The sequence below is a fragment of the Myotis yumanensis genome, unplaced genomic scaffold (assembly GCF_028538775.1).
Source record: "Myotis yumanensis isolate MYYU_CA2020_CCGP unplaced genomic scaffold, mMyoYum1.0.hap1 SCAF_16, whole genome shotgun sequence".
Taxonomy (NCBI): Eukaryota; Metazoa; Chordata; class Mammalia; order Chiroptera; family Vespertilionidae; genus Myotis; species Myotis yumanensis.
The window spans coordinates 52,274,240-52,301,973 of NW_027223767.1; the positions used below are offsets into that span (position 1 = coordinate 52,274,240).

Sequence of the window (27,734 nt, forward strand, 5' to 3'; positions counted from 1 at the left end):
CAGGAGTCGACTTTGCGGATCATGACAATGTTTCCCTTCACGGAATAAGCTGTTGTTAACGGTGCTGCCCACGACTCGCTCTCTGCCAGTTCGGGGCTGAACAGCTGTGGCCTCTTTAGGCTCCAATGGCAGGAGGGCGCCCCCTGGAGCGGCCTGGCAAGCTCCCAGGAAGCCCGACAGCCGCTGGGGGGTGCTCACGGGTCACCCCGTCCTTGATCGCGTGGCAGGTGCGGGGGTGGAGGAGGGCCAGACACTGCACCGGCGCGGCGCGGCCCTCCACCAGGGGGCGCACGGCCAGAGGCGCGCGCACTCAGCCAGGGCGCCTGCGCCGCGGCAGGTCACGTGATCTTCCGCCTCCCCCGCCAGCACCTGACCTCGGGGCGCAGCTGCGGGCAGGCGCGCGTGCGCAGAGGCGTGCGGGGCCCGGAGCTGAGCGCGCGTGCGCGGAGGTGAGCCGGCGCCGCTAGCGGGCAGGGACCCCCGGCGGTTCCCCCGCAGCCCTTCGGCGAGAGGCTTGGCGGGTCGGGGCACTCCTGGCGCCCGGAAGCGGGAGGGGTCGGTGGGTCGATTGACCGACCGGTCGTCAGTGATTTCCTGTTGGAGGAGCGGGGCGCGCGGTGCCAGGGTCGGCGCGGCGGGGCAGCAGTACCGCGGGGGCCCCGGAAACCGCGCTGCTCATTCAGGTCCGCAGCGCCCGGCCGGCCCTTCCCATAGGAGGAAACTGAGGCGCAGGCGAACCCTGCTCCCCCTCCGGTGGCGGAGCTGGCTCTGGCCCCCGCCCCCTGCCCGGGAGCCTCCGGCCGGGCCACTTCCCTGGTGGCTGTGCCGGGCCCTGGAGCGCAGCGCCTCTGACCGCCTGGCCCCAGCGCCTCCATTGTCTCCAATCCCCCCCCCCCCCCCCCCCCGCTTTCCCCGTCGGGGGGATCTCTTCCCCGATGTGGAGTGCGAGCCGCGGGAGGGGTGTGGTCCCCCCTGTGCATGTGCTGGGCCCGCATCTCTGCAGCTTCTGCGCTTGGGTAGGCATTGCCCCAGAGCTCCCCCCGCGGACCCTGCTCCAAGCTCTCATTTCCTTCGTTTCTTTTCTTTTTTTTTTTTTTTAAAAAAAAAAACATACATTTTTATTGATTTCAGAGAGGAAGGGAGAGGGAGAGAGAGGTAGAAACATCCATGATGAGAGAATCACTGATCGGCTGCCTCCTGCACGCCCCCCACTGGGGATGGAGCCTGCAACCGGGCCTGTGCCCTGACCGGGAATCGAACTGTGACCTCCTGGTTCTTAGGTCAACACTCAGCCACTGAGCCGTGGGGGCTGGGGCTGTTCCCTCCTTCCTGAGTTTTCATCCTCAGGAAGGGCTGGTCAGGTGTCTGGTGGGGTCAGGTGGAGCTGGGACACTTTAACAGCAGTAAATGCTGAGTCTCTATTTCCCACTCCCAAGCCCTGGTCTCTTGGGAGTAACGAGTGTATTTTATATGCTAATGAGATGAGGGGCGGCTTGGAGCTGGTCCCCACTTCCACCCCCGACTCTGGGAGCCGAGAGAGGGTGGTCACCAGTGCCAGGGATCTAACCAGCCCCGCCCACCTAGTGACATCCCGAACTCCTGGGCGTCTGGCGCGCGTCCGACGCGCGTCCGGGCTGGTGACCACATTTTGATGCCAGGCGGCTGGCTGGCTGGAGCAGGCGTGGACGCTCCGTGCCCCTTCCCATACCTCACCACCGGCCGTTCCTAGTTGTATCCTTGATACGTTAATGTGAAAACACGCAAACCTGTAAAGAATTTTTGTGCATTCACTTCAGCCAAACTGTCGACAGTTGCCGGGAAACAGGATCTCAACGGATTGGGATAGTGCTCTGGAGAATGGCGGTTTCTCACCTATTTTTACACATTACAACCCAAGGGGGCGGTGTAGGTGGGTAACAGAAATCCATTGGTGATGGATTAGGGAGGCGGGAGAAAGCGAAGGGGGTGGGGGAACCTCTGGGATTGGATAAAAAGTAAAATGATAGGCACATACTTCTTTTACTTACTAATATGTGGGTACAGGATAGTTAATAGCTACCAATTAACATGATAACAAGAACAGTGAAGGAATTTATGGTCTCCTGTCCTGGTGCCCAGGGCATTTGGTTGTGCCCTGAGGGTCTGGAAAAAAAGGAAGTTACAAGTTACCCTGACATTTTAAGGATGTGTTACCGTAGATGCTAAAAGACAGAAAGGTAGCCCTAGCCGGGTTGGCTCAGTGGATAGAGCGTCGGCCTGCGGACTCAAGGGTCCCAGGTTCGATTCCGGTCAGGGGCATGTACCTTGGTTTCGGGCACATCCCCAGTGGGGGGTGTGCAGGAGGCAGCCGATCGATGTTTCTCTCTCATCAATGTTTCTAACTCTCTATCCCTCTCCCTTCTTCTCTGTAATAAATCAATAAAAATAAAAAAAGATAGTAAGGTAAAGGTTGATCTTGTCGGGGAAGATACCGGCCTAGGAGGTGACTGCCCACCACAACTGCTTTAGTTCAAGTTTGATTTCAGACCATCCCTGTGGTGACTTTAGGTCTCTGAGTTTGCAAGACCGCCGTGCAGGCCTCCCCTGCGCTTGTCAGGGTAGCACGTGGCCCCTTTTGTTCACAAGGAGCAGGTCAGCAGGAGGGGACAGGGCAGGGGTACCCCCTACAGGCACCCCAATCACACCCATTGGTCACAACTTAATACCCTTGGTGTTTATGCGGAAGCAGGATTAGCCGTCAGCTGGTGGAACTTGCTGCTTCCACCTGACCCTCCGTCATGTGGGTCTTCTCTGTCATTAAATCCTTTCTGCAGACCTCAAGGCGGTTCATGGGTAACGTTTCACGGTTTTCGGCAGCCCCCCCGCCCCCCCCCCCCCCAACACACACACCATTTGGGACTTTTCTCTCCTTCCCCTTCCTCCCTGCCCCCCCCGCCCCCCTCCACGTCTGTCTGCACTGCACCAGGCGAGCTCATCCATCCTCACCTCCGCCCTGGCCCGGCGCGCCCGCCTGCACAAGTTCACGTCTGTAGAAGCTGCTTGGGGAGCCCCGAGGCCCCAGCTGCTCGCTTCCCTGTTGAGCCTGGCTCCTCTCTTCACAGGCCTCCAGGACCCATCCCCACAGGCAAGAGGCCATGGGCGCTCAGTGGCCGCCCCGCGCCCGCCCCCTGCTGGGCGCCTGCGCCCTCCTCTCCTTGGCCGCCGCCGCCCTCCTGGGGCACGTCCTGCTCCACCAGTTGGCTGTGGTTCCCCGAGGGCTGTGTGGCTGCGCCCGGGTGGCTGTGGTTCCCCGAGGGCTGTGTGGCTGCGCCCGGGTGCCCGAGGAGACGTACCGAGCTTGCCAGCAGGGAGCCCACAGCCCGGGGCCCCAGTCCCGCCCGGGAGCAGCACCCACACAGTGCGACGTGCCCCCCAACAGCCGCTTCGACTGCGCCCCGGACAAGGCCATCACCCAGGGGGAGTGTGAGGCCCGGGGCTGCTGCTACGCGCCCGTGGGGCGGCCCGGGGGCTCCCGGATGGGGCCGCCCTGGTGCTTCTTCCCGCCCAGCTACCCGAGCTACAGGCTGGGGAACCTGACCGCCACGGACACGGGCTACACGGCCAGCCTGACCCGCGCCGCCCCGACCTTCTTCCCCAAGGACATCCTCACCCTGCGGCTGGACGTGCTGCTGGAGACGGAGAGCCGGCTGCACTTCACGGTGGGTGGCAGGGCCGAGGCGGCAGTGTGGGGGCAGGGGCGGGACATGGCTCCACTGGGGTCTGCTCACCGTACAAATGTGTCCGGTGCCCCCGCTGAGTCCTGGCGTGAGCAGACAGTGCCCACCGCAGGGAGCGGTGGCCGCTAAGACAGTGACTAGAAGGTTCTAGACTTGCCGTGGAGGGTGCGGCTCAGGCGCGGCGTGGGGAGGTTAGGCCTCCCCCCAAAGTGACGTTTCATCGGGACCTGCGGTCAGCAGGCAGGACGGTGAGGGGCAGGAAGGGGCCATCGCAGGCGGTGGGCGGTGGACCCCAGCCCCCACCTATCCTCCCCCCCACCGAGGCAGGGCCTCTGTCTGCGGTTTCCCAGCCGCTGGGCACCGAGCGGGGGCCCTGTGAGCCCTGGTGGACGGACTGCACATGCAGGCGCCATGCCCAGAGCCTCACCGTCCGGAAGGGCCTGTGTTAGTACTTCCCCCGCCACCGCTTACCGAGGGCACTGCGCACCGGACAGGAGCCGGGGCCCGGAGTGCGTTTTCTCATTCACCCTGAGCCCGCTGTGCCAGGTGAGCCAGCTGTGCCCTGTGAGCCCGCTGTGCCAGCTGTGCCCGGTGAGCCCGCTGTGCCAGCTGTGCCCGGTGAGCCCGCTGTGCCCGGTGAGCCCGCTGTGCCAGTTGTGCCCGGTGAGCCCGGTGAGCCCGCTGTGCCCGGTGAGCCCACTGTGCCAGCTGTGCCAGGTGAGCCCACTGTGCCAGTTGTGCCCGGTGAGCCCGCTGTGCCAGCTGTGCCCGGTGAGCCCGCTGTGCCAGCTGTGCCCGGTGAGCCAGCTGTGCCAGGTGAGCCCGCTGTGCCCGGTGAGCCCGGTGAGCCCGCTGTGCCCGGTGAGCCTGCTGTGCCAGTTGTGCCCGGTGAGCCAGCTGTGCCAGGTGAGCCCGCTGTGCCCGGTGAGCCCACTGTGCCAGCTGTGCCAGGTGAGCCCACTGTGCCAGTTGTGCCTGGTGAGCCCGCTGTGCCAGCTGTGCCCGGTGAGCCCGCTGTGCCAGCTGTGCCCGGTGAGCCCGCTGTGCCAGTTGTGCCCGGTGAGCCCGGTGAGCCCGCTGTGCCCGGTGAGCCCACTGTGCCAGCTGTGCCAGGTGAGCCCACTGTGCCAGTTGTGCCCGGTGAGCCCGCTGTGCCAGCTGTGCCCGGTGAGCCCGCTGTGCCAGCTGTGCCCGGTGAGCCCGCTGTGCCAGGTGAGCCCGCTGTGCCCGGTGAGCCCGCTGTGCCCGGTGAGCCTGCTGTGCCAGTTGTGCCCGGTGAGCCCGCTGTGCCAGCTGTGCCCGGTGAGCCCGCTGTGCCCGGTGAGCCCACTGTGCCAGCTGTGCCAGGTGAGCCCACTGTGCCAGTTGTGCCTGGTGAGCCCGCTGTGCCAGCTGTGCCAGGTGAGCCCGCTGTGCCTGGTGAGCCCGCTGTGCCAGCTGTGCCTGGTGAGCCCGCTGTGCCAGTTGTGCCTGGTGAGCCCGCTGTGCCAGGTGAGCCCGGTGAGCCCACTGTGCCCGGTGAGCCCACTGTGCCCGGTGAGCCCGGTGAGCCTGCTGTGCCAGTTGTGCCCGGTGAGCCCGCTGTGCCAGCTGTGCCCGGTGAGCCCACTGTGCCCGGTGAGCCCGCTGTGCCCGGTGAGCCCGCTGTGCCAGCTGTGCCAGGTGAGCCCACTGTGCCAGGTGGAATAGGGTTGCCAGAGTCAGCAAGTAAAGCAGAGGCTGCCTAGTGAGCCTGAACCCGAGCACCGAGGCCCCCGCACTGTCAGACAGGCTTACAGCGGGAGGCGCCCAAACGCCGGGCTCGAGCCACGCATGGCCGTGCAGGGACTCACACGGACCCCGTGCCCTGGAGGGGGCAGGACGGAGTGGGCGGCGCGGGAACGGCTGCGGGCCCAGCACCGGCCTCACGACACCTCCGCTCTCTCCAGATCAGAGATCCGGCCAGCAGGCGCTACGAGGTGCCCTTGGAGACCCCGCGTGTCCGCGGCCGGGCGCCGTCCACGCTCTACAGCGTGGAGTTCTCCGAGGATCCCTTTGGGGTGGTCGTGCGGCGGCAGCTGGATGGCCGGGTGCTGTGAGTGCTCGCACCCCGGGGGGAAGGCCAGGGAGTTGGGGGCATGTCTCCTGCCCCTGCCCCTGTCCCCCTCCCCCTCGGGCCTCCTCGCGGGGCGCTCGGGACCACACTCCCGGGTCAGGAAGGGTTTGGGGCGGCCCCCACCCAGCACCTGCTTGCGCCACGGCCCGTGGGCAGCCTGCTCCTGGAGCCCGCCCGGGTGGCGTGGGCATAGCCGGCAGCCTCCCTTCCCCGCGTGCTCCGGGAACTCCACGCTGTCGGGACCCCAGGGCCCGGGAGTCTCGGAGGGTCCGTGGCGGGGAGCCTGGCCTCCGAGGTGGTGAGGCCGCGTGTCTCCCGCAGGCTGGACACGGCCGTGGCGCCCCTGTTCTTTGCCGACCAGTTCCTGCAGCTGTCCACCGCGCTGCCGTCCCAGCACGTCGCCGGCCTCGCCGAGCACCTGGAGCCCCTCCTGCTCAGCACCAACTGGACCAGGGTCACCCTCTGGAACCGCGACGTCGCGCCCACGGTAAAGGGGCGGCCGGGGCGGGGCCGGGACTGGGGCCTCCGGGGCGAGGGAGCCGAGCGCCGTGTCCTCTGCGTCCCAGCCCGACGTGAACCTGTACGGGTCCCACCCTTTCTACCTGGCGCTGGAGGACGGCGGGCTGGCCCACGGGGTCTTCCTGCTGAACAGCAACGCCATGGGTGAGCGAGCGCCCCCGCCCCGCCCCGCCCCTGCCCCGCCAGGTCTGGGTGCCCAGGCCAGGGCCTTCCCTGGGCGCAGCTGCGTAGATGGAGCGTGGGGGCGAGGACCTGCCCGACAGGCTGGGGGGATGGGAGAGGGGCAGTGGACGGGGTCAGGCCGCCCTTGCTCCTCTAATGAGTCCAGTGTGTGGCCTCTCCAGCTCTGACCTCGGGTGGGAGCGGGGTGGGGGGGGGCAGGGACCAGAAACGGGAGTCCTGAGTCCCCCTCAGCATCTCCCCGTCCTGCTCCAGGGTCCTCAGCAGGTCCTCTGAGTCCCCTGTCCCCTAGCGGGCTGTGCCCAGGCTCCTGGGGGAGGACCCCCTTCTCCAGAGGTAGTCTGTCCCATCCATCCGTGAGGTGCCCAGGGCCCCGGGGGCAGGCGGGCATGTGTCCCTGAGCCCCAGGGCTGCTCCCCCAGACGTGGTCCTGCAGCCCAGCCCAGCCCTCAGCTGGAGGTCGACAGGCGGGATCCTGGACGTGTACGTCTTCCTGGGCCCGGAGCCCAAGAGTGTGGTGCAGCAGTACCTGGAGGTCATAGGTGGGCCTGCTCCCGCTCCCGCTCCCCTCAGCTCCCCCTCCTCCCCCCTGCCCACTCTCACGGCCCCTCCGGCCGCTCACCCAGCCCCCTTGTCTGTGGCACAGGCCGTCCCTTCATGCCGCCGTACTGGGCCCTGGGCTTCCATCTCTGCCGCTGGGGCTACCCGTCCACCGCCGTCACCCGCCAGGTGGTGGAGAACATGACCCGGGCCCACTTCCCCCTGGTGAGCGCTGGGAGGGTCCTGGGGCGGCGGGTGGGGCGGGAAGGTCCTTGGGGCACAGTGGGGTCGGGAGGCGCTGGCCCAGGACAGGGCCCAGGCCCCCAGCCGCCGCTGCCCGGCTGCAGGACGTCCAGTGGAACGACCTGGACTACATGGACGCCCGGAGGGACTTCACGTTCAACCAGGACGGCTTCGGGGACTTCCCGGCCATGGTGCGCGAGCTGCACCAGGGCGGCCGGCGCTACGTGATGATCGTGGTGAGCCCCCCCCCCCCCCCCCCCGCGAAGCTGAGCCTCTGGGGAGAAGAGCCGCCCTGTGGTGGGAGGAGGGGGAGGGGAGGGGAGGGGCAGCTGAGACCGAAGGCCCCACCACGGACACCGGAGAGATCCGTTGACATGAAGGGCTCATGGTGCAGCGTCTGTGAAGCTGGAGCCCTTAGGGCAGGAAGCCTGTGTCCAGGTGCCCGGTCGCCTGCTGGGCCCTGGGCTCCGCCTCGGAGGCGACGCGTGTGTCCACGCGTGCTCAGGCGTGAGCCCCACGCGGCTTTGCCCTGCGACGGGCCTCATGCCCCCCTCCCCCCACTGGTGCCAAGACTCGCCTTTCCTTCTCCACCCGCTTCCCTTGCCCCCAGGATCCGGCCATCAGCAGCTCCGGGCCCGCGGGGAGCTACCGGCCCTACGACGAGGGGCTGCGGAGGGGGGTGTTCATCACCAATGAGACCGGGCAGCCCCTGATCGGGAAGGTAGAGCGGGGGCCGGGGGAGGGGTGAGAAGCGGGGATCCCGGTGGTGGAACCGGAAGGTGCTGGGGAAGAGGGCGCTGTCCAGGGCACGGAGTGGGTGGGGTGGCCCCTGACCAGGAGGACACCTCGAGTCCTTCCTCGGGGACCCTGGCTTCCCCCTCGGCCTCTCCTCCAGGTGTGGCCAGGGCCCACCGCCTTCCCCGACTTCACCAACCCCGAGGCCCTGGACTGGTGGCAGGACATGGTGGCTGAGTTCCACGCCCAGGTGCCCTTCGATGGCATGTGGATTGTGAGTGTGCCCCCTGCCCCCGGGTGTCCCTCTGCCTTGGGGACCGGCCCCACCCTCTGCCCTGGGCAGTCGCCCACCTCCCGGGCCTCTTGCAGGACATGAACGAGCCGTCCAACTTCGTGAAGGGCTCCGTGGACGGCTGCCCCGATAACGAGCTGGAGAACCCGCCCTACGTGCCTGGTGAGCCCCACCTGCGCCCTGGCACCGGGCGGGGACTTGGTGGCTCAGGTCAGGTCTCTGGCTGGGGAGACTTGAAGCTGTTATGTCTGTTACTTGGGGGTGCAGCCAGCCAGGAAAGGGGGGACCCAGGAGGTTCAGGTGTGGGAGACCCCTGCCACGCAACGTGGACCCCAGCCCTGCAGCTGAGGCGAGACCTGGGAGGGCGGGCATCGTGGGCTCAGGAACACGGCAGAGACAGCCGGGAAATGGTCAGGGCTGGAGCCTGTGAGTCTGGGCTCTGCCTAGGGCAGCCTGTGGCGTCCGCCTCGTTCCCGTCCTTGGAAAAGTGGAGACTGTGTGGGGACGTGCCCCAGGTTCCCAGGGTGGGGTGCTCCCAGGGTGGGGTGCGCTAGCCCGCCAGGCAGAGGCCTCTCTGAGAAAGTGCCCCTCTCCCCCAGGGGTTGTGGGTGGGTCCCTCCGGGCAGCCACCATCTGTGCCTCCAGCCGCCAGTTTCTCTCCACGCACTACAACCTGCACAACCTGTACGGCCTGACCGAGGCCTCGGCCTCCCACAGGTGAGGGCCTGTGAGGGGCGGCCGGCGGGGGGAGGGAGCCCGGGCCACCCAGGGCCAAGCCCTGTCCCCCAGGCCCTGCCCAGTGCTTCGAGGACGGCGTGGGCTGGCCAGGCCCCTGGCTCCGGTGGGCCTGGCGGGACGCGGTCCTCCCTGTGACACGGGCATCTGCCAGGGGAGGCAGGTGGCTCGGGCAGAGCTGACTGCCCAGCACATGTTGGTGTGGCGCCCCCTCGTGCCTCCCAGCTCTGCCGCTGCATGGCCGGCACTGTGGGGGCCTGACCCTCCGCACAGCTCTGTCCCCTGCTCCGCCCAGGGCCCTGGTGAAGGTTCGGGGGACACGCCCCTTCGTCATCTCCCGCTCCACCTTCGCCGGCCACGGCCAATACGCCGGCCACTGGACAGGGGACGTGTGGAGCAGCTGGGAGCAGCTGTCCTCGTCGGTGCCGGGTGAGAGCCCCGTTGGGGTGTGGGCCCCTCGGGAGGAGCGGCCAGAGCTGGGAGCTGGGCCAGCACAGCTCAGGGACACCGGCTGCAGTGGCGGGGCATCGCTGACTCATGCGGGGCGCGGGGCCCAATCAGTACCTGCTCACCTGTGCGGGCGGGTCCCTTGCGGCCCTCCTCTTCCCGGGGTCCCCATCCCCACTCACTCCTTCCCGGAGCTGGTGTCCCACGTCACTCTGGCCCGTGTCATCTCGTGGCTTTCCCCATGTGTCTGTCTGCTAGGGTCCCAGCCATATGGGATCGGGGCCTCAGGCCTCACTTTAACTTGACCGCCTCTGCCAAGACCCTATTTCCGAATAAGGTCCCATTCACAGGACTGGGGGTTCGGACTGGAATGTGATCTTTGGGGGGACACCATTCAACCCTAACAGGCTAGTTTGCTGTGCCCACCTCTGCCCAGGTGTTAGGGAGCAGCCTGCAGGCAGGTAGATTAACCTGCTGACCCCGATGAGGCAGGACTGACCAGGGAGCGCGGGAGGGGTGTGGTCTGAGGCCCTTCCTGACCCCCCTGCAGAAACCCTGCTCTTCAACCTGCTGGGGGTGCCCCTGGTGGGGGCCGACGTCTGCGGCTTCTTGGGCAACACGTCGGAGGAGCTGTGCGTGCGCTGGACACAGCTGGGGGCCTTCTACCCCTTCATGCGGAACCACAACGACCTGCACAGCCTGGTAGGGGGGCGGCTCCATCCCGGGACCCGACCCTGACCGGCAGCAAGCAGGCGCTGCCCGGCCGGGACTGCAGGCGGCCGAGGGGGTAACCCGGCCCTCCGCCCTCTGCCCACCGCAGCCACAGGAGCCGTACAGGTTCAGCGAGACGGCGCAGCAGGCCATGCGGAAGGCTCTGGGCCTGCGCTACGCGCTGCTGCCCCACCTCTACACGCTCTTCCATGGCGCCCACACCCGCGGCGACACCGTGGCCCGGCCCCTCTTCCTGGAGTGAGTGCCCCGGGGCGGGGACGATGGCCCATGGGTGCCCAGTGGGGGGGCAACCGCCAGCCCAGTGACCCCGGGGCAGCCCGTCCTGCCACAGGGGAGTCCCCGGAACACAGCCAGAGCAGGTTTGCAGCTGAGTGAGCCGAGGCCCTCCCTCCCGGGGTCCCCCCTGCACCCCAGTTCCTGCCCCTTAGATGCCAGCTCAGGGCTGGGGGCAGTCGAAGTCCAGAGAAAGCCGGCATGAAGGCCCTGAGCAGGGACCAGGCCACCGGTGGAAAAGTGAGTTGAGAGACTGCCATGATCCCACCCGTCCAGGCTCAGGACCGGGAAGGACGTGGTCACGTGGGAGGTGCCGTGCGTAGATGGTGCCTCCATCCGCAGCCTCAGGGTCCTCACGTGGCTAGGTCGTTAGTTGGCGATTGGAAAATCCAGGTTCCCTTCCCCTCACCACAAACATGAAGGTCAGGTGGGTGACTAGTTAGTATAGAAAACGAGCAGCAGGTGGGAGGATTCCCGGAGCGAGAGCGGCCTCGGGGTCAGACCAACACTAAGAACAGATGGACAGTGGGCAGGGCTCCGTGCGCAGAACAGGAGGCGGGGGCACCGCCTGCGTGTCGCCTTGCCCAAGGGGGAGGGTCCGTCCTGCTCCTGTGTTGACCAGTGGGTCGGAGAGCGGCCCTGCCGTCCCAGCCAAGTGAGGGCTCCTGGGCTCCCGCACGCGGGCTCCGGCTGCTTCCGAGCCTCCCTGCGGGGCTCGCGGCGCGGACCTCAGGGCTCCAGGCTCCCGGCATCTGCGCGCAGGTTCCCCGAGGACCCCCGCACCTGGCCGGTGGACCGCCAGCTCCTGTGGGGAGAGGCCTTGCTCATCACGCCGGTGCTCGAGGCTGGGAAGGTGGAAGTGACTGGCTACTTCCCCGCCGGCACGTGGTACGACCTGCAGACGGTGAGTCCCAGGTCCCTAACCCCAGAGATTTGGGAGACGAGAGGGTCCCTCCCTCCTGTCCTGTCAGCGTGGACTGTGTCTGCCCCCGAGGTCCTTGGGCCTCGCCTGTGCACTCCCAGGCGTCATCCTGTGCAGTCCTTGCGGGAACCCGTTTTCCGGATGTGCAAACTGAGCCTGAGCTGAAACCTGCCCGGGTGCTGTGGCCCTCCCTGCTACAGGGCGAGCCAGGACCCCACTTCTTTTGCTCCCAACATCCTGCCCCTCCCGGTGCCCTCTGGCCTGCCTCACCCGGGCCCCTGCCCTGAGGTCACACCAGCTTGTCTCTGCCAGGCCCCTGGCCTCCCCGTGGAGTCCTCGGCTCCTGACCACGCACGGGGCTTTGACACTGCCCAGGACCCTTGGTGACGTGCCATCCCCATCCAGGTGCCAGTAGAGGCCCTTGGCAGCCTCCCGCCTCCACCTCTGGCACCCCTCAAGCCTGCCATCCACAGCGAGGGCCAGTGGGTGACGCTGCCGGCCCCCCTGGACACCATCAACCTCCACCTCCGGGCTGGACACATCATCCCCCTGCAGGTACCTGGCCGGACATCGAGGCATTTGTCTGGGGCCACATGGCTTCTGTGCAGCTGGGGTCCAGCCGGGCCCGGCAGCGATGCTCCTGAGGGTGGAGGAGGAGCGGGTCCAGGGGGGAGGCTCGGGAGACAGCCCACTAACTTGTGGCCGGGCCTGCGGACGGGTCAGCCAGTCTGCAAACATCTGTGGGCCTCTCCTGTCCTCGGGGGTCCGCCTCGGACAGGCTGGCCTCCATGGGGGTCTGGGCCACTCGACGGCAGGCCGTCCTGCAGACCCTGGTTCCCGGGCCCGGGGCTGTCCTCACGCGGTGTCCTTCCCGCCTGGGTCGAAGGCTCTGCCAGGTGACATGTGCCACCCGGTCTGCAGGGCCCTGGCCTCACGACCACGGAGTCGCGCAAGCAGCCCATGGCGCTGGCCGTGGCCCTGACCTCAAGCGGGGAGGCCCGCGGGGAGCTCTTCTGGGATGACGGGGAGAGCCTGGGGGTGCTGGAGCGTGGGGCCTACACACAGCTCGTCTTCCTGGCCAGGAATGTGAGTCCTGCCCCCGCCGAGCAGGGGTGGAGTGTGGGGCCAGCCTGGGGTGAGGGGAGCCGGGTCTGGGTCCCGGGATGGTCACCCCGAGTGCAGGCTGTTTGCCCGCAGAGGAGTGGGCCCGAGTCCCGACATTGCAAGCTCGCCCAGGGCCTGTGCCGCTGGGCCAGGCTGGGCCAAGGCCCCCCGCCGTCCCCGGGGCAGTGCAGAGGCCTGTCCTGGGGGCTCCCCCGAGGCCCCCGCCGTCCCCGGTGCTGTACAGAGGCCTGTCCTGGGGGCTCCCCGTTGCCGTCTGCTCACACCCCTTCTCTCTGTCCTGCTGGCCCAGAACACCGTCGTGAACGATCTGGTGCACGTGAGCAGTGAGGGGGCCGCCCTGCAGCTGCAGAGGGTGACCCTCCTGGGCATGGCCTCGGCCCCCAAGCAGGTCCTTGCCAATGGGGTTCCTGTCTCCAACTTCACCTACAGCCCCGACACCCAGGCAAGAGCCCAAGACGGGCCAGAGGGCTGTCCCCCAGGACGGGTGAGGGTGGGGGTGGCTGGGCCCCTGGGGACACTGTCCTCCAAGCTGGCCTCGGGACATGCTGTCTCGAAGCCATGGACTCTTGGGCCTCACTAGGGGCGGGAGGAACTGGATCTTGGGGGAGGGGGGCAGGATCGGTCCCCGGCACCTTATCTTTCTTCTGCCTGTGTCTGCGCTGACGCGCCGTGTTAAAGAGCTTGATTGAGGCAGCCAGAGCTGAGAGCACTGCCCCCGCCAGCCGGGTCAGCCGCCACTCCTGCCTGCTGGGCGCTGGGCTCTCCCTCTGCCTCCGTGGTTTGGCGGCCAATGGTTCTTTCTTGTTCCCAGACCCTGGACATCCCTGTCTCTCTGACGATGGGACAGCAGTTTCTCATCAGCTGGTCTTGACTGGGGCCAAGGGCGCGTCGGGCCTCGAGTTCCCCGACTTCACCAACCCCTGGTGTTCACCCAGGTCGCGTAGCGCTGACCTCCCTCCAACACCCAGATCTGCTCACCTGTCTACCTCCTGTGCTGGGCGCTGGGCCAGCGGCACCTGCATCAGTTTCCTGGTCCAGCTCCCACGTCCGGCCAGTGTCCTGGGGTTGCCTGGGTTTGGAACGTTTCATTGGAGCCTTGCTCTCCGTAGCCCGACACTGGGATGCGTGGAACATCAGCCACCCCCAGCTGCCTGCCCCGATGGCAGGGAAGGTGGCGTTTGGGGCCGAGTGGTACCTGTGCCCCGAGTCACGCTCGGGCGGCTCTGCTGCTGCCCTGACAGGACGGAGCTGGGGGGCCGCCTGCTGGGACCTCGGGAGACTGCCTGGGAAAGATTTTGTTTTAAGTGCAATTATTTGTAATAAAAGCGGCATCCGGCCAAGCCTGTGGGTGCCCCTGGCATCCAGGGCACAGAGGGTGTGCCCGGGGGCCATGACACGGAGACACGTAACTGTCTTTGAGGAGTGAACGTTTTTCATTGTGATGAGCACAGCTTGCTTCTATTTCTTACCCCCTTTAATGAAATCTTTGCCGAACCCAAAGTCCCCATGACTCTCCTCCTGTTTTCTCCTAGAGAAGTTTTGTAATTTTAAGTCTTACGTTTCCAGTGAGGTTTGATAGATGCGATGAAGTAAAGGCTGGTCCAGGTTTTCTGGTTTTCTTTCTTGTATGACCAGTCCATTGTCCTGGCACCACTTGTTGAAAATATTACCCTTTCCCCATGGAACTGCCTCAGTACCTTTGTTGAAACCCGTTCCCTGTGTGCCTGTGGTGTGTTTATTTCTGTCTCAGGGACCTGCAGGCCTGTCCTCAGCCAGTCCACAATGTCTTCAGTAATATTTTTTTCCCAGTGTTTTTCCCCCAGTATGTTTTTGTGTTATTTCAGAGGGAGGGAGATAGAAAGATCAGTCATGAGAATCATTGATCGGCTGCCTCCTGTACACCCCATGTTGGGGATGGAGCCCACAACCGGGGCATGTGCCTGGACTGGGAATTGAACTGTGACCTCCTGGTTCATGGGTCAACGCTCCACCACCGAGCCACGCCGGCGGGCTTTGGTGGTATTTCTTGGTGTCAGGCAGTGGGAGTCCTCCAGTGCGTCCACTTTTCCAGTTTTCCTCTGCTGGCTTTGTATTTCCAGATGCAGTTCAGAAGCCACTTGTCAATTTTCACCAAAACAGTGTCTCTTGGTATTTTGAGTGGGGCCTTGTTGAATGGGAAGGTGAACTCGGGGAGAACCCCATCCTCTGTAATAAAGAGGTAATATGCAAATTGACCCTCACAAAATGGCTGCCTACAACCAGGCCGGCAGGGGGCTTTGTGAGGGATGACCCAACTCAACAGCAGGCTGGGTGGGGTGACCAGGCCAGCGGCGGGGTGGGGGGAGCAGTAGGGGGCAACCAGGCTGGCAGGCAGGTGAGTGATTAGGAGCCAGTGGTCCAGGATTGTGAGAGGGATCCCAGATTGGAGAGGGTGCAGGCTGGGCTGAGGGGACCCCCCCCAACTCTTCTAGTCCTTTGGGGCAGTCTCTCACTTATTTGCATCTTTAGTTCCTCACGGCAATGTTTTGTGGGTTCAATGCAGACCTTGCAGCCCTGGGTATTCCCCACATTGGATGCTATTAAAGGGGGTTCTTTAAATTTCCCTTTCCCATGGCGTTGCTTGCAAACAGCACGGGTGATCTGGGGAGGCTGACCTTGCAGAACTCACCTTTCAATTATTCGTCAGGGGCTTGTAGATTCTGAGGCCCATCCCCCTCGGTGCCTCCTACCCGGCCCCTCCCAGGTGGCCTCCAGTGGGAGGTTGACACTGAGCTCCCACCACCACTGCACTGGCCTAACCTGTGCAGGTCAGTGTTTGCTTCCTGTTTTGAAGCTGCTAGGTGCATAGGTGTTTAGGATTGTTGCATTGCTTTGATAAATTACCCTTCATCCTATGAAACCTCCCTGTCCTGGGGAACCCTTTACTGTGGACACGGCCACTCCAGTGGTGATCAGTATGGCGCCGTGGTTTCTCCATTGGTTTTTTTCATTTTCAACTTATTTGTGCCTTTATACGGCGCGGGCAAAAGTAGGCTTGGTTGTGAGTACGAGACAACTTACTGTTGGGTGATTATTGCATTTTCCATCCGGACTGCAAGCCTCCGTTTGCCCGCCCTGTTCTTGCCTTCGCCTCTGCCTCAGACTGACTACACCTGGTCTCCATCCACTTTATCGGGGCGACCCGACTTATTGGCACAGTTGCTCATACGGACCCTTTTGAGGGCAATTGTAACATCTCTTTCCTGATTTTGGTAATTTGAGTCTTTTCTTGGTCAATTTCACTTAAAAATTGTCAACATTCTTGATCTTTTCAAAGAACCAACATTGGGTTTTGTTGATTTTCCTATTATTTCAGAGGAAATTCCTTTCATAAACTATAGTTTCAGAGGCTGGAGTTAGAATCACCAATGAACTTGGAAATTTAGACTCATCCATCCCACAGCACGGGGAGGGGCTCAGCAAGCAGAGTGCGGGTACAGAAAGGCGTGGTAGCTCAGGACATAGAAATGAGAGTTCATGGGCAAAGTTTAAAATGTTTAATGAAAAAGACCAAAAGCAAAGCATTATTTACATGTAGGTAAGAAAAGAAGACAGAACCCAAGACTGAATTGTGGGCAGGTTCCGAGGTGCTACTTATAGCCTTGTTTTCCCCTTTGTAAGAACTGTGTGTGCCTTCATAGATCCTTCTCCCCATGAGGTGCAGGTATTGCCGCGCCCTGACAATGTGGTCAGAGGGATCAAGGTTCTATTACATGTGCGCTGTAACCTCCTTAAACAGACACTGCTCTGGACACAGAGCTGGCCAACTCGTCCCCAGCGCAGCAGACGCCTCAGATCAGATCGGCAACTGAAAGCAGGAAAACAGACAAAAGGAGACGCATTAACTGAAGCCCCAGCAGAGCCCCCGCACAGCCCCCGGGACAGGATGGAGGACGGCCCCCGCGCACCATTCATGGGCATCTCGTCGATCTGCGTGGAGTAGTACTGCTCAATGTCTCGCAGGATTCGGATGTCGTCATTCTTCACGAAGTTGATGGCCACGCCCTTCCGGCCGTACCGCCCTGACCGCCCGATTCTTGGGAAGAAGGAAGATTCCGTTGGTACACACAGCGAGGACCGCGTGCAGGCGCCCGGCAGCAGGGAGTGGGCGGGTGGGGGGTGTTGAGGGGCGGGAGCGGTGCCCTACCTGTGGATGTAGAGCTCCCGGTTGTTGGGCAGGTCGTAGTTGATGATCAGGGACACCTGAGGGACATCCAGGCCCCGGGCCCAGACGTCGGTGGAGATGAGCACCCGGCTGCGGCAAGAAGGGGACGCGAGGCCGTCACTCAGTCATGAAGGCTCAAGACTGGATGCCAGTCACCCCTCCCTGGTCCCTGGTCCACGTGGGGCAGGGGCAGCTCCAGAAAGACCCTTCTCAAGGCCCCTGGGTGAGCGTGGTGATGGGGCCACGTGTGGGTCTGAGTACAAGTTCCACATCTCACCACACCAGTCACGGCACCACAGGCCGTGGCGATGCCAGCAGGGCCTTGCCTGGAAGACACTGTCCTTCCGCGAAGCTCTGGAGCAGCGGCCTCAGGCTGTGGAGGGGCTCGCTCCCACCGCCCCTCCTTCAGAGAAAGCTGCTGCCCACAGACCTGCATGCCCCACCCCGAGCCCACTCACCTGGCGCCGGAGCGGAACTCCTTCATGATGGACTCCCGCTCCTTCTGCGGCATGTCCCCGTGCATCGACGACACCGTGAAGTTGGCTTCTCTCATTTTCTCCGTCAGCCAGTCAACCTACCAACCGAAGGGCAGATGCTCCTTGAGCTCCCAAAGCTGAGATGGACTCGGGACTTAGGGCATCATCGCGGAGCCGTGAGCCACCCGTAGAGCAGGCGCGCTGAAACGCGGACTCCTCCTCACTGGGTGTGAGGACAGTCATTTGCCCAGCCAGTGGCACGAAAACCCTCTCCATCTGTTCACGTGGGAACACCCATCAGCTGAGCCACCTGACACTGATGGCGTGGGACTGGAATTGACACTGTGGTTCCACTGAGCACGCGCCCACAGCGGCTTCTGTGCTACAGGGCAGAGTGGGCAGCTGTCCCGGAGACCACGTGCCCACAAAGCCTAAAGCAGACTTCCGGCCTCCACACCCGCCCATCCCAGCTCCGCAGAGACCGAGCCTCAGCTGGCACCAAGGCCATGCGAGGGCTCAGCCACGCACCTTCCTCTTGGTGTTGCAGAAGATGACGGCTTGCGTGATGGTCAGCGTGTCGTAGAGGTCACACAGCGTGTCAAATTTCCACTCCTCTCTTTCCACCGCCACAAAAAACTGCTTGATGCCTTCCAGCGTCAACTCATCACTGGAGGAGAGACACGAACCCTGTTACCTGCTCTTCCCACCAAGACGGGGGCAGCGCAGGCCAGGCCCCACCAGCCCTCCAGCCCGGTGGCCCGTCTGGCTGGCCACACCTAGGAGCCACCACTTCTCCCGCCCGGGCCCAGGTCTGGATCAGAACCAGCAGTTACCACCACCCTGAACAGTTAGAACACCCCATTGTTCCACGGTACACACTCATCTTACTCTTAAGCCACCGGTAAACACCGGCAGCTAATTGTTAAGTTTGGAATCACTAGGTTAAGAGGGAATGCACATGAAACGCTGGCTTTTCAAAAAAGGCAATTAGGGTTCCGTGTTTGAACCCCAGTGCCGCCCACGTGCCTGTTCAGCACCGTGGAGAGGCAGGGCGTGCTCACCGCTTCACCAGGATGCGGATGGGGTCCGTCATGAACTTGTTGGTCATCTCCAGGATTTCATGGGGCAGCGTGGCGCTGATGAGCACCACCTGCGTGGCCGGGGGCAGGTACCTGTACACGTCGTAAATCTGCTCTTTGAAACCTGGAGGAACAAGACCACAGGAACCTGAGGCCGCACCCTGCACAGAGAGGTGAGGCCAAGGCTCACACTGAATCAGGTGCAGAGCTGCGACTGTACAGCCTCCTATTTCCGCAAAATCCTCTCACAGCTCAGCTCATGGGCCCGTCGCCTGTGCTGACCCCGGACACACAGAAACAACGCGTCTGGTCAGGAAGACAGGCTGTGCCCTGCTGGCTGTGGGCAGTCTTAGCAGCGGCCACAAAAAGACCAACTGAGTCTCCTGCCCGTGGCCCATGGGGCACAGCTATGCCCCACGGACACACTGCCCTACTGAGAGCACGTCACTGGGGCCCGTTTCCACCCCGCACTGTGAACATGCGCAATCACGCGGGCAGAGAATCAGTCCGTCTGTTACACTCACCTTTATTCAACATCTCATCGGCTTCATCCAAAACCAACATCTTGATTGCGCGGGTCCTCAGACTCCTGCGCCGAATCATATCTAAACAACCAGACGCAGGAGGATTAGACCTCAGGCCACGAGGAAGGAACCGGCCACTCCAGAGACTTCCCTCCGCTCCCTACAAGTGACCCCGCGCAGACAGGCAACGCGGGGAACGGAGCGCGGCCCTCGCTTACCAAAGACACGCCCCGGCGTGCCGGCCACCACGTGCTGCCCGTAGTCCAGCTTCCGGATGTCCTCCCCCACGTTGGTGCCCCCGATGCAGGCGTGGCACTGCACGTTCATGTAGTCGCCCAGCGCGAGCAGGCCCTGGCGGGACACAGGTCATTTCCATCCACGTGGCGTGGCCACCACGGACTATTTCCGCCATTACTCACACCACAGAGAGCGCCCAGTTCTCCTCCCACTCTTTCCTCTACTCTTCCTACGAAAGCGTTCTAGAATAGAGACTATAGTTTTAATGGTTTCCCACTACAAACACAGTACATGATAACTACTCAAACCTCAGGAAATATAGGAAATTCATACTCTCATCCAGCCAGGACCAATCCCGGCACATTCCTGCAGCCTTCCGCAGTGCTCACAGTAAGCACAAGCAGCTGGCTTTGGGGTGCCGACTGCCAGGAACGCCTGGAACCACACAAGCCGCACTAAAAGGACTTAACACAAACCCCAACTCATGTACGTGATGATTTATGGCAGAACGGTCAGGACTCAGGAGAAGCCCGAGGAACTAGAGACCGGATGGCAAGACCGGCAGCGCAACACTGCGGGCGCCTCACCTTCTGGATCTGCACAGCCAGCTCTCTCGTGGGGGCCAAGATCAGAGCCTGGGTCTCACGGACCTGGTGAAGGAATTGTCGGGGACAGACGGTCAGTTCCTCAAGGCGGACCCGCTAACTCGGGCTCAGACCTGTTCTGACTGATCTCGCATCAACCACCCATCTGACTTCTAACGGAGGTAAACGCCACTTAATGTCTCTGAAACCACAAGCCCAGGGATCACAGGGGTCCCGGGGAGCAGTCTTGTTTACAGACGAAAACCTCCTCTCGTCAGGCTCTAGTGTGCAACTCGTTCTTTAAAAACCTGAGCCAGCACAACAGAGGAGTGACACTGCGCCACGGAGGGAAGGGAGCTCCTCCTGGAGGACGGGCAGCCAGTCACCTGGATGTCCAGACACTGGAGGACGGAAATGCTGAAGGTGGCGGTCTTGCCTGTGCCAGACTGAGACCTAGGAGAGAACACAGGGAAGTGGGGCTGGGAACCGTGGCCGCATGCCACTGTCTGTTCACAGAACCCACCGCAGCCACTCTCCGAGGGGGAGCACCGGGAGCTTCTCCCAAACAGCGGCCCCCACCCCACCCCAAGCAGACCACCACCACCACCTTAGTGGCAAGAGGTGGGATACAGGCACAATGTCACTTTTTAAAAAAATGTATTTTATTGATTTTTAAGAGAGAAGAAGGGATAGAGAGCTAGAAACATCGATGAGAGAGAAACACCGATCAGCTGCCTCCTGCACACCTCCCACTGGGGATGTGCCCGCAACCAAGGTACATGCCCTTGACCAGAATCGAACCCGGGACCCTTCAGTCCGCAGGCCGACGCTCTATCCACTGAGCCAAAACGGCTACGGCCACAATGTCACTTTTAAGTCCTCGGTGAGAGGACAGTAGCTACGAATGGCATCAGGGCTGATGGAGCTGCAGAACCTACCCCAGCAGGAGGCATTCCCCTTTAAGTATGATCTGGATGGAAACTGTCCTCTAGTTATTTTTATTTTTGTAAATGAGTCTTTAAAAATTTGGCAAATCAGTAGTAAAGCTATTTAAGGAGTATCACATACACATCCACATGCCAACCGATAGGTAACAGAGCTGGCTGAAAAATGAAAGCTTTCTAAAACAGAACACGAGAATACAAACAGTAAAGCACCCTGGGCTACAGTCAAGGAACCAGTTGGTAACAAATATATGTTGCGGCCAAAGGTAAACTGAGTGGGGGGGTGAAAGGATTAAGGACAGACAGACAAGAGAATGAAGGCTGGGTCTCGGTGGGACGCTGCTCCCTGATGAGGCGCCAGCGCCCACAAGCCGTGTCTTTATTTTATAGCAGATGCCACGAGGCAAAGCAGGGGCGTGATCACGTTGTTTACAGCATTCTCGTGAGTTCCAACCTCACTCAACTATATGCACCTGAACTCTAGCACGTGGGGCCACGTGTTCGGACCATAGGTTCAAGCTTACAACCACAGCCGTTGGCTATGATTGTGCTGGGAGGGCCCTGCCCTCCAGCTGGGATTTGCACGTGGCAATGAGAGGACCCTGTCCTTTCATTAGTCCGAGGCTTGATCCTGGCCAAAACACTGTAGCCGCGCCCCATATATAAACAGAACAATTGTGCCCCCAAAGCACTTAACACAGGAGCCCATGGGGCTGCCAATTTCCCAGTGAAAACCCACACACACGTAACTACCTCCAACCTCACATGCTCACAGACTACTGTTGACCACAAGACTTACCAATAACATAAACGATCGTCAATTAACATTTTGTAGTTAATACTATACTCTTACAATACAGCTGGAGAAAAGGAAATGTTATAAAGATTCATAATAGGAAATATGTCTACTGTATTTATTGAAAAAAACATCCAAGTATAAGTGGACCCTCACAGTTCAAACCCGCATTGTTCCAGGGCCCCTGCAGCCGCAGACTTACTGTGCGATGACGTCTCTCCCTTTAATTATCTGCTTGATGGCGCGCTGCTGGATGGCGGACGGCTTTTCAAACCCTGGGGACAGAAACAGAGAAGGTAGCTGAGCTCTCGGCCAGCGTGTTTACAGCCAGACACTGGAAGCGCCCCTCCTAGCCCCACCCCAGCCTCGGCCTGCCCAGGCCCCGCACACTGTGCTCCCACCGACAGCTGCTGAGCCACTGGCGGCAGCGGGTTTCTATGCTGGCAGAGGGCCTCTTAATAGGCAAAACCCCCGTGAAGGAACATCCCTGGAGGATGTACAGACCCAGAGGTTTCAGACAGGCAGAGCGGCGGAGGGGCACTCCGGAGGGGCGGAGGCCCACTGTGTGCTCCGACGCTGTGTGTGACTGCACGACAATGACCCACGTTGCTTTCCCCCCGTTGGGGGGCGGCACTGCGTGGTGCCCCGCACGTCCCACGCTCTGACCCGCACCCCGTCTGTCTCGCACAACAGCCGAAATCACCGAGGGGCGGGGCTCCCCTGAAGGAGCACAAGCATTCGCCCAGCAAACAAAGCTTTACGTCCAAACACAAAAGCAACTGCAGCAGCTGATTAAACCCCTCCTGATGACCAAGCACACAGGTGGGAACGGGCAGCGATGTCCTGGGTGCCGAGAGGCACGTGGGACTGCCATGGTTCTTTACCTCCCCCTCTCCCCTCCCCTCCGCAACACCTCTGCTCCGTCTAAACTGCCGCGGCACCAAGGAGAGAGGCCCCAGCTGCAGGCCTTAGGGCAGACAATTCCCACCTGTATCCCCAACCCCAGCTCCAGCTTAGGCGGCCGCCTCCCAACATCGCCAGGGGGTGCTCACCACAACCAAGCCAGCACCCCACTGTGCCTCCTCCAAGCGCTCCTCCCGAGCTAATGGCAGCACCTGGGCTGCTGCTGCAACACCGAATGGCACAGGCCCCTTCCCTCCTCTGCTCGCGCGCACCCACCAGTGCACCCTGGCAGCGCTGCCCCCCTCCTCCAGGACGCCCTCACCTCTCCGGGCTGAGCAAAGCCTCCCGATGCAGCCCCGCTTCCTCTCCTGCCTCTCCCCCTCCAGGTCCACAGCCAGCCAGCGGGACCACCTCTGTGACTGCCAATGTCACCCCCAGCTCAAGCCCCGCCTTCCCACCACCGAACCCTCCACCGCCTCGCGCTGCCCCTGCCGCCCTCCCCGAGCTCATCCCCGGCTCCCGGGACAGGCTTCCTCCTGCTGCTGGAATGCACCTGCTGCTGCCACCGCCCGGCGTCTCCACGGTCTTCTCCTAACGGGCTCCCTAGTCCAGAGCCCAGCTCGAATGTCACCTCCTCCTGGGAGCCCGCTTGTGTATTTGCCCCAGCCGCCCCGCTCCGCTTCCTCACGGCCAATACCACTGGGCTACCTCCTCCCAAAGGCAACTCAGCTCTCCGGCCCGAGCACGCCTGGCTCACTGCTCAGCCCCCGGTGCCCGAAGCAGCGCGGGGGCCTCACACCGGGGAATGCAGGGCAGTCAGCAGCTGAATGAGCGCCCGGAAGACTGTGCAGCCGCCGAGAGACCAGCACGTAGCTCTGCACCGAGGACAACACGCCGCAACCTCGGTCGCGGAGTGATGACGGTGTGCTGGGGGCGGGGGACCCCCCAGCTGCCTCGGCTCAGAGCCGGGGGGGGGGGGGGGGCTGGGAGGGGACCCTGCCGGGCCAGGGACTCTCAGCCTACGGGCCCGGCCTGCCCTCGCCCGCCCGGCTCGCAAACCCTGGCGCCCGGCCCGCGCCCACAGACCGTAGGCGTAGATGCCGCGCAGCAGGTCCTCCCGCAGGCCCATGGTGTCGAACGTGGGCGTCACGTCCACTTCCTCGCTGGTCTCGAATTCCACTTTGGTCATGTCTTCCTCTTTGAGCAGCCGCTTCCGCGCCGACCCCGAATTCGCCATCGTGGCGGTGGCCGCCATGATCCCGCGTCGGCTGAAAGGAGAGCGCGCGCGCCGCGGCGGAGAGAAGCGGAAGCACGACCCGGAGCAGCCGCCGCCGACAGGAACTGACGTCACTGCGAGTGCGTCAAAGCCGCGCCTCGGGAGGGAACAAGGGGCGCTGCGGCTTTTATGCGATAGGAGCTCTCGCAGGATCTCGCGAGGAGCGGGGCGGGCCCTCGCTCATTGCCTATAAAAATGGCGGAGGCGACATAGCGCGTCGGGGGCGGAAGTTTTGAGCTGAGGCGAGTCTCGCTTCTTTTCTCTTTTTTTAAAAATATTTTATTGATATTTTACAGAGCGGAAGGGAGAGGGATAGAGAGTTAGAAACATCGATGAGAGAGAAACACCGATCAGCTGCCTCCTGCACACCCCCTACTGGGGATGTGCCCGCAACCAAGGTACATGCCCTTGACCGGAACCGAACCTGGGACCCTTCAGTCCGCAGGCCGACGCTCCATCCACTGAGCCAGACCGGTCAGGGCGATTCCCGCTTCTTCACGCTCGCGCCGGCCGCGCCAGGGTCCTCCTCGGATGTGAGGAACGAGGCGCGGCCTCACGCGCAGGCCCCGGCGGGTCGGGGCGCCGGGCGCGACGTGGGAGACGCGTTTTCACTGGTGCCGATGGGAACGCTCGCTGCACAGCGTCCACCTTTGAGAACCTGACCCGGCGCTGGTGGGGCGGCCCGTGTTCGCTAAACCTCGTGGGGAAGCCCCGCTCGGCGTCGCGTGTGGAGACGGCGTCGCCGCCGCCCTCCGCCCCCCGCCCGGACCCCGGACCCGCTGCGCGACCGGCCCGCAGCTCGCCCTTCCCGGGCGCGGCCCGCCCCGCGGAGAAGGGACCCAGAGGCCTGGCTTCCCGCCGCCCCGCCCCGACCAGCGGTGCCCCCGCGCCCGAAGCTGCCCGAGGGCCCCGGCACTGCCCGTCGTTAACAAGAGAAACCAGACGACGAAGAGGCGCGCTCACGGCGTGTGCAGGCGCCCACCACCGACCAGAGCTCCGCTCCGCGCCCGGCGCTGCCCCTCGTCCCGCTGGGCGATGGCGTGAGGCCGAGCCGCGTGGTAAACGCCGCCAACTTCCCCGCTGGCGGGAAGCGTGAGGCGCCAGCACCGAGGGCCGCCCCGGTGGACTGTCTGTTGGGGTGGCCCCAGCGCCCACCCGTGAACAGCCTATGACGACAGGCAGTGCACCCGGCGAAGACCCCCCGATGCACAGCGTTTACCAGGGCCCAGCGGGCACCGGCGGCTGACGGGCAGCCGGAGGCCCGGAGCGGCCGCTTGCCACCGGGAGCTGGTCAGCGCCCCCCCCCCCCCCCCAGACGGGGACAGCAGACAACGGGCTTCCCCGTTACAGAACGCTCTATGCAACTTAGGTTTTGTTTTGTGTTTTTTTAAAAATGTATTTCCTATTGATTTCAGAGAGAGAGAGAAACATCAGTGATGAGAGAGAATCATCGATTGGCCGCCTCCTGCACCCCCCCCCCCGCACTGGGGATCGAGTGCCCTTGACGGGAATCGAACCCGGGACCCTCCAGTCCGCAGGCCCACGCTCCACCCACTGAGCCAAACCAGCTAGGGCTCAACTTAGGTTTTAAGTGAGACGGTGGGGATTGCTGAGGCTGCGGCTGGGACTCGAAACAGGAAAATTCCTGGCAACGCTGCAAATAAGAGTCCAGGCCTCAGCCCTGGGAACCCCAGTCCAGGCAGCAAGCTGGATCCCCGTTACGCACCCTAGAGGACCCCGCCCCCCCCTCCCCCCCCACACACACACCACCCCGTTTGTGTCCCACCAGAGTTGCCAGATTATGTAACCAGACAAGGGGACTGGGCTGCCTGTCACTACTTGAGCCAATTAAGCAGGTGTGACAGGGGTGAATCACATGAACGTCTATTCCAGTCCTGCCCGCAGCATGGAGAGCAGCAGGGCATCCACAAACAGCTGCTCTGCCCCCACCGTAAGCCTGCTGCTTATACTGGGTAGAAGGACAGAGATTACATGGGGAAGTAGCCAAAGGGGCAGTTGATAGGTGATGGGGGCTGGAGATTTGCAAAGGCCTGTGGGTATGCAAAGGGCTGGGGGTCTTGAGAGGGCTAGTGATTCTGGTTCCTGCAAGAAGGTTGCTAATCCTTCCAGGATAATAGGCAGCTCCCTGAGGGGGAGGATGGGCTGCATCTCCAGGTGAGCTCCCAGGTCCCAGTGCAACTCCCAGCAGGTGAGCGTGTGCCTGCCTTAACAAAGTCATGGTTAACAGAGCATGACCCACATTTCTTGTAGTTGGTCCCCAATATTCTATTTCTGCCCCTATCAGTTCACCCACTAACCCAGGCACTAGTGCAGTGGGTCCTAACAGGTGCACACCAGCAAGTCCATGAGGGCTTAGTTCTGAGACACTCACCCTGCTGGCAGCATATGCCCCAGCTGGCGTGGCTCAGTGGTTGAGCCACAGTTTGATTCTTGGTCAGAGCACATGCCTGGGTTTGGGGCTCCATCCCCAGTAAGGGGGCGTGCAGAGGGCAGACAATCGATGTTTCTATCCCTCTTCCTTTCTAAAAATCAATAAAAACATACTTTAAAAAAATACGTGCAACCCTGACAAGAGAATTGGCCTGATAATAAGCACGCCATGCAAGGATGCAGGTGCCAATCGCGTGTTCAGTATTTGCACAGATGAATCTCCTTCTTAGATGTTCAGTGAAATAGAACTATGAGGTCTCAGGTCTTCTCCCTCCACAGAGGCGTCTCCTGGGAGGGAGGTTGCACACACTGTTTTGTAAGCGGTGCCCCGGGGCTGATAGTAAAACACGGACCTCAAAGACAGTACAGTGGGGCCTTGACTTACGAGTTTAATTCGTTCCAAGACCGAGCTCGTTAAGGAGCTCGTTAACTCAAATTACTCTGTCAACTCAATGCAGAAAATCAGCCAAGAGACAGCTGGTATCTCAAGTCGGGACACTCGTAAGTCAAGGCCCCGCTGTATAAGGAAAGAACATGACATCTCAGTGATTTTCATACTGGGTTTATGGTGAAGACCAGTTGGGCCTGGATGTCCTGGGGAGGAGAGGGCAGGCCGCTGTCCAGGAGCTCCCAGAGCTGAGGCCAGAGCCATGGGAAGGCAGGACCGGCCTGCGGCCACACCCTCCGGCCCTGCCTCTTCCCCTGGGCCCGTGCTGGACTCGGGGTTAGACCAGGGGTGGGGAATGCTATTTGTTCTGCTCCTGCCACAGCATTAGGGGTGAGTTTATGAAATATTTAACCCAACACAGCAGGCTGATATTTAAGTTGGTGATTTTGTATGACCTGAGAATGATGTTAAAAATAGCCAAATAGCCGAACCGGTTTGGCTCAGTGGATAGAGCGTCGGCCTGCAGACTCAAGGGTCCCAGGTTCGATTCCAGTCAAGGGCATGTACCTTGGTTGCGGGCACACCCTCACTGGGGGGCGTGCAGGAGGCAGCTGATCGATGTTTCTCTCTCATCGATGTTTCTAACTCTCTATCCCTCTCCCTTCTTCTCTCTTAAAAATCAATAAAATATATTTTTTTAAAAAAAGAAAAAGAAATAGCTAAACAGCCGTTGGCAGGAGAAAGGTTCCCACCCCTGGTGTGGACGGTCAGGGTGGCTCGTCTTGTCCTGGGCAGCAGGAGGCTTGGGTGCGGGGCTCCTGGGCTGGCCTGGGTTCCCGTGAGTCCTAACTGCAGACCTTGATGTCCTGGGTCAGAGGGGCTGTCCCCAAAGAGAGCCTTCCTGCCAGAAACCCCACACATTACCTGGTTCTCAATGACAGACACTTCCTTTCCAGGTGCGACTGTCTCCCACCCACTCGCCCGGCGGGGCACCTGATGAAGCCCCGAGCCCGGCCTGACCCTGTCCGACTGGCATCCGGCATCCGGGCACCAGACGTGCATGGAGCATCTCCGGTGCTGGACTGGGCAGCGGACAGGATGGACAGCACAGCGCCGCCCTCCCAGAGCCGTGTTCCAGGAAAGGGCAAGCCCGACAAAGCCTGCAAAGCAGTAAGGATTGCAGTTTCTGTAGCTGCCGCGAGGCCAGTGAAATGAGGCAAGTGGGAGAGCTGGTGGGTTACTGACACGGCGGCGGCGGTGGCGGTGGCAGGAGGAAGGTGCCACCCAAGTTGTGAGAGGAGGAGGCCATGGGAACACC

At 62.4% G+C, this 27,734-nt stretch overlaps 3 protein-coding genes across 4 annotated transcripts in view; 2 read left to right on the forward strand and 1 right to left on the reverse strand.

Annotated features, from left to right (window-relative positions):
• Positions 1 to 374: 374 nt before the first annotated feature.
• GAA (alpha glucosidase) lies at positions 375 to 14,239 on the forward strand. 2 transcript variants are annotated; one of them, XM_070393740.1, is made up of 20 exons: positions 375 to 449; positions 3,102 to 3,698; positions 5,645 to 5,790; positions 6,133 to 6,298; positions 6,378 to 6,474; positions 6,933 to 7,052; positions 7,157 to 7,275; positions 7,398 to 7,529; positions 7,904 to 8,014; positions 8,189 to 8,302; positions 8,398 to 8,482; positions 8,920 to 9,037; positions 9,351 to 9,484; positions 10,053 to 10,204; positions 10,323 to 10,471; positions 11,270 to 11,411; positions 11,835 to 11,984; positions 12,351 to 12,515; positions 12,844 to 12,996; positions 13,366 to 14,239. In XM_070393740.1, the coding sequence occupies exons 2-20, from the start codon at positions 3,135 to 3,137 to the stop codon at positions 13,423 to 13,425; spliced, it is 2,877 nt and encodes a 958-aa protein (XP_070249841.1). In that variant the 5' UTR covers positions 375 to 449; positions 3,102 to 3,134; the 3' UTR covers positions 13,426 to 14,239. The 2 variants fall into 2 exon arrangements, with proteins under 2 accessions (XP_070249841.1, XP_070249842.1); XM_070393741.1 differs by lacking the exons at positions 11,835 to 11,984; positions 12,351 to 12,515; positions 12,844 to 12,996; positions 13,366 to 14,239 and adding an exon at positions 11,742 to 11,827.
• Positions 14,240 to 16,076: 1,837 nt separating this feature from the next.
• Positions 16,077 to 23,621, reverse strand: EIF4A3 (eukaryotic translation initiation factor 4A3). Its single transcript, XM_070393466.1, has 12 exons — positions 23,388 to 23,621; positions 21,601 to 21,673; positions 20,045 to 20,111; positions 19,662 to 19,724; positions 19,056 to 19,188; positions 18,838 to 18,918; positions 18,296 to 18,437; positions 17,763 to 17,901; positions 17,217 to 17,332; positions 16,741 to 16,848; positions 16,502 to 16,629; positions 16,077 to 16,401 (listed from the first exon to the last, which is right to left on the reverse strand). The coding sequence occupies exons 1-12, from the start codon at positions 23,554 to 23,556 to the stop codon at positions 16,385 to 16,387; spliced, it is 1,236 nt and encodes a 411-aa protein (XP_070249567.1). The 5' UTR covers positions 23,557 to 23,621; the 3' UTR covers positions 16,077 to 16,384.
• Positions 23,622 to 23,784: 163 nt separating this feature from the next.
• Positions 23,785 to 27,734, forward strand: part of CARD14 (caspase recruitment domain family member 14) — a 29,234-nt gene continuing 25,284 nt past the window's right edge. The window contains exon 1 of the mRNA XM_070393040.1: positions 23,785 to 27,632. The gene's annotated coding sequence lies outside the window, so the exon portion shown is untranslated. The remainder of the gene's footprint in view (positions 27,633 to 27,734) is intronic.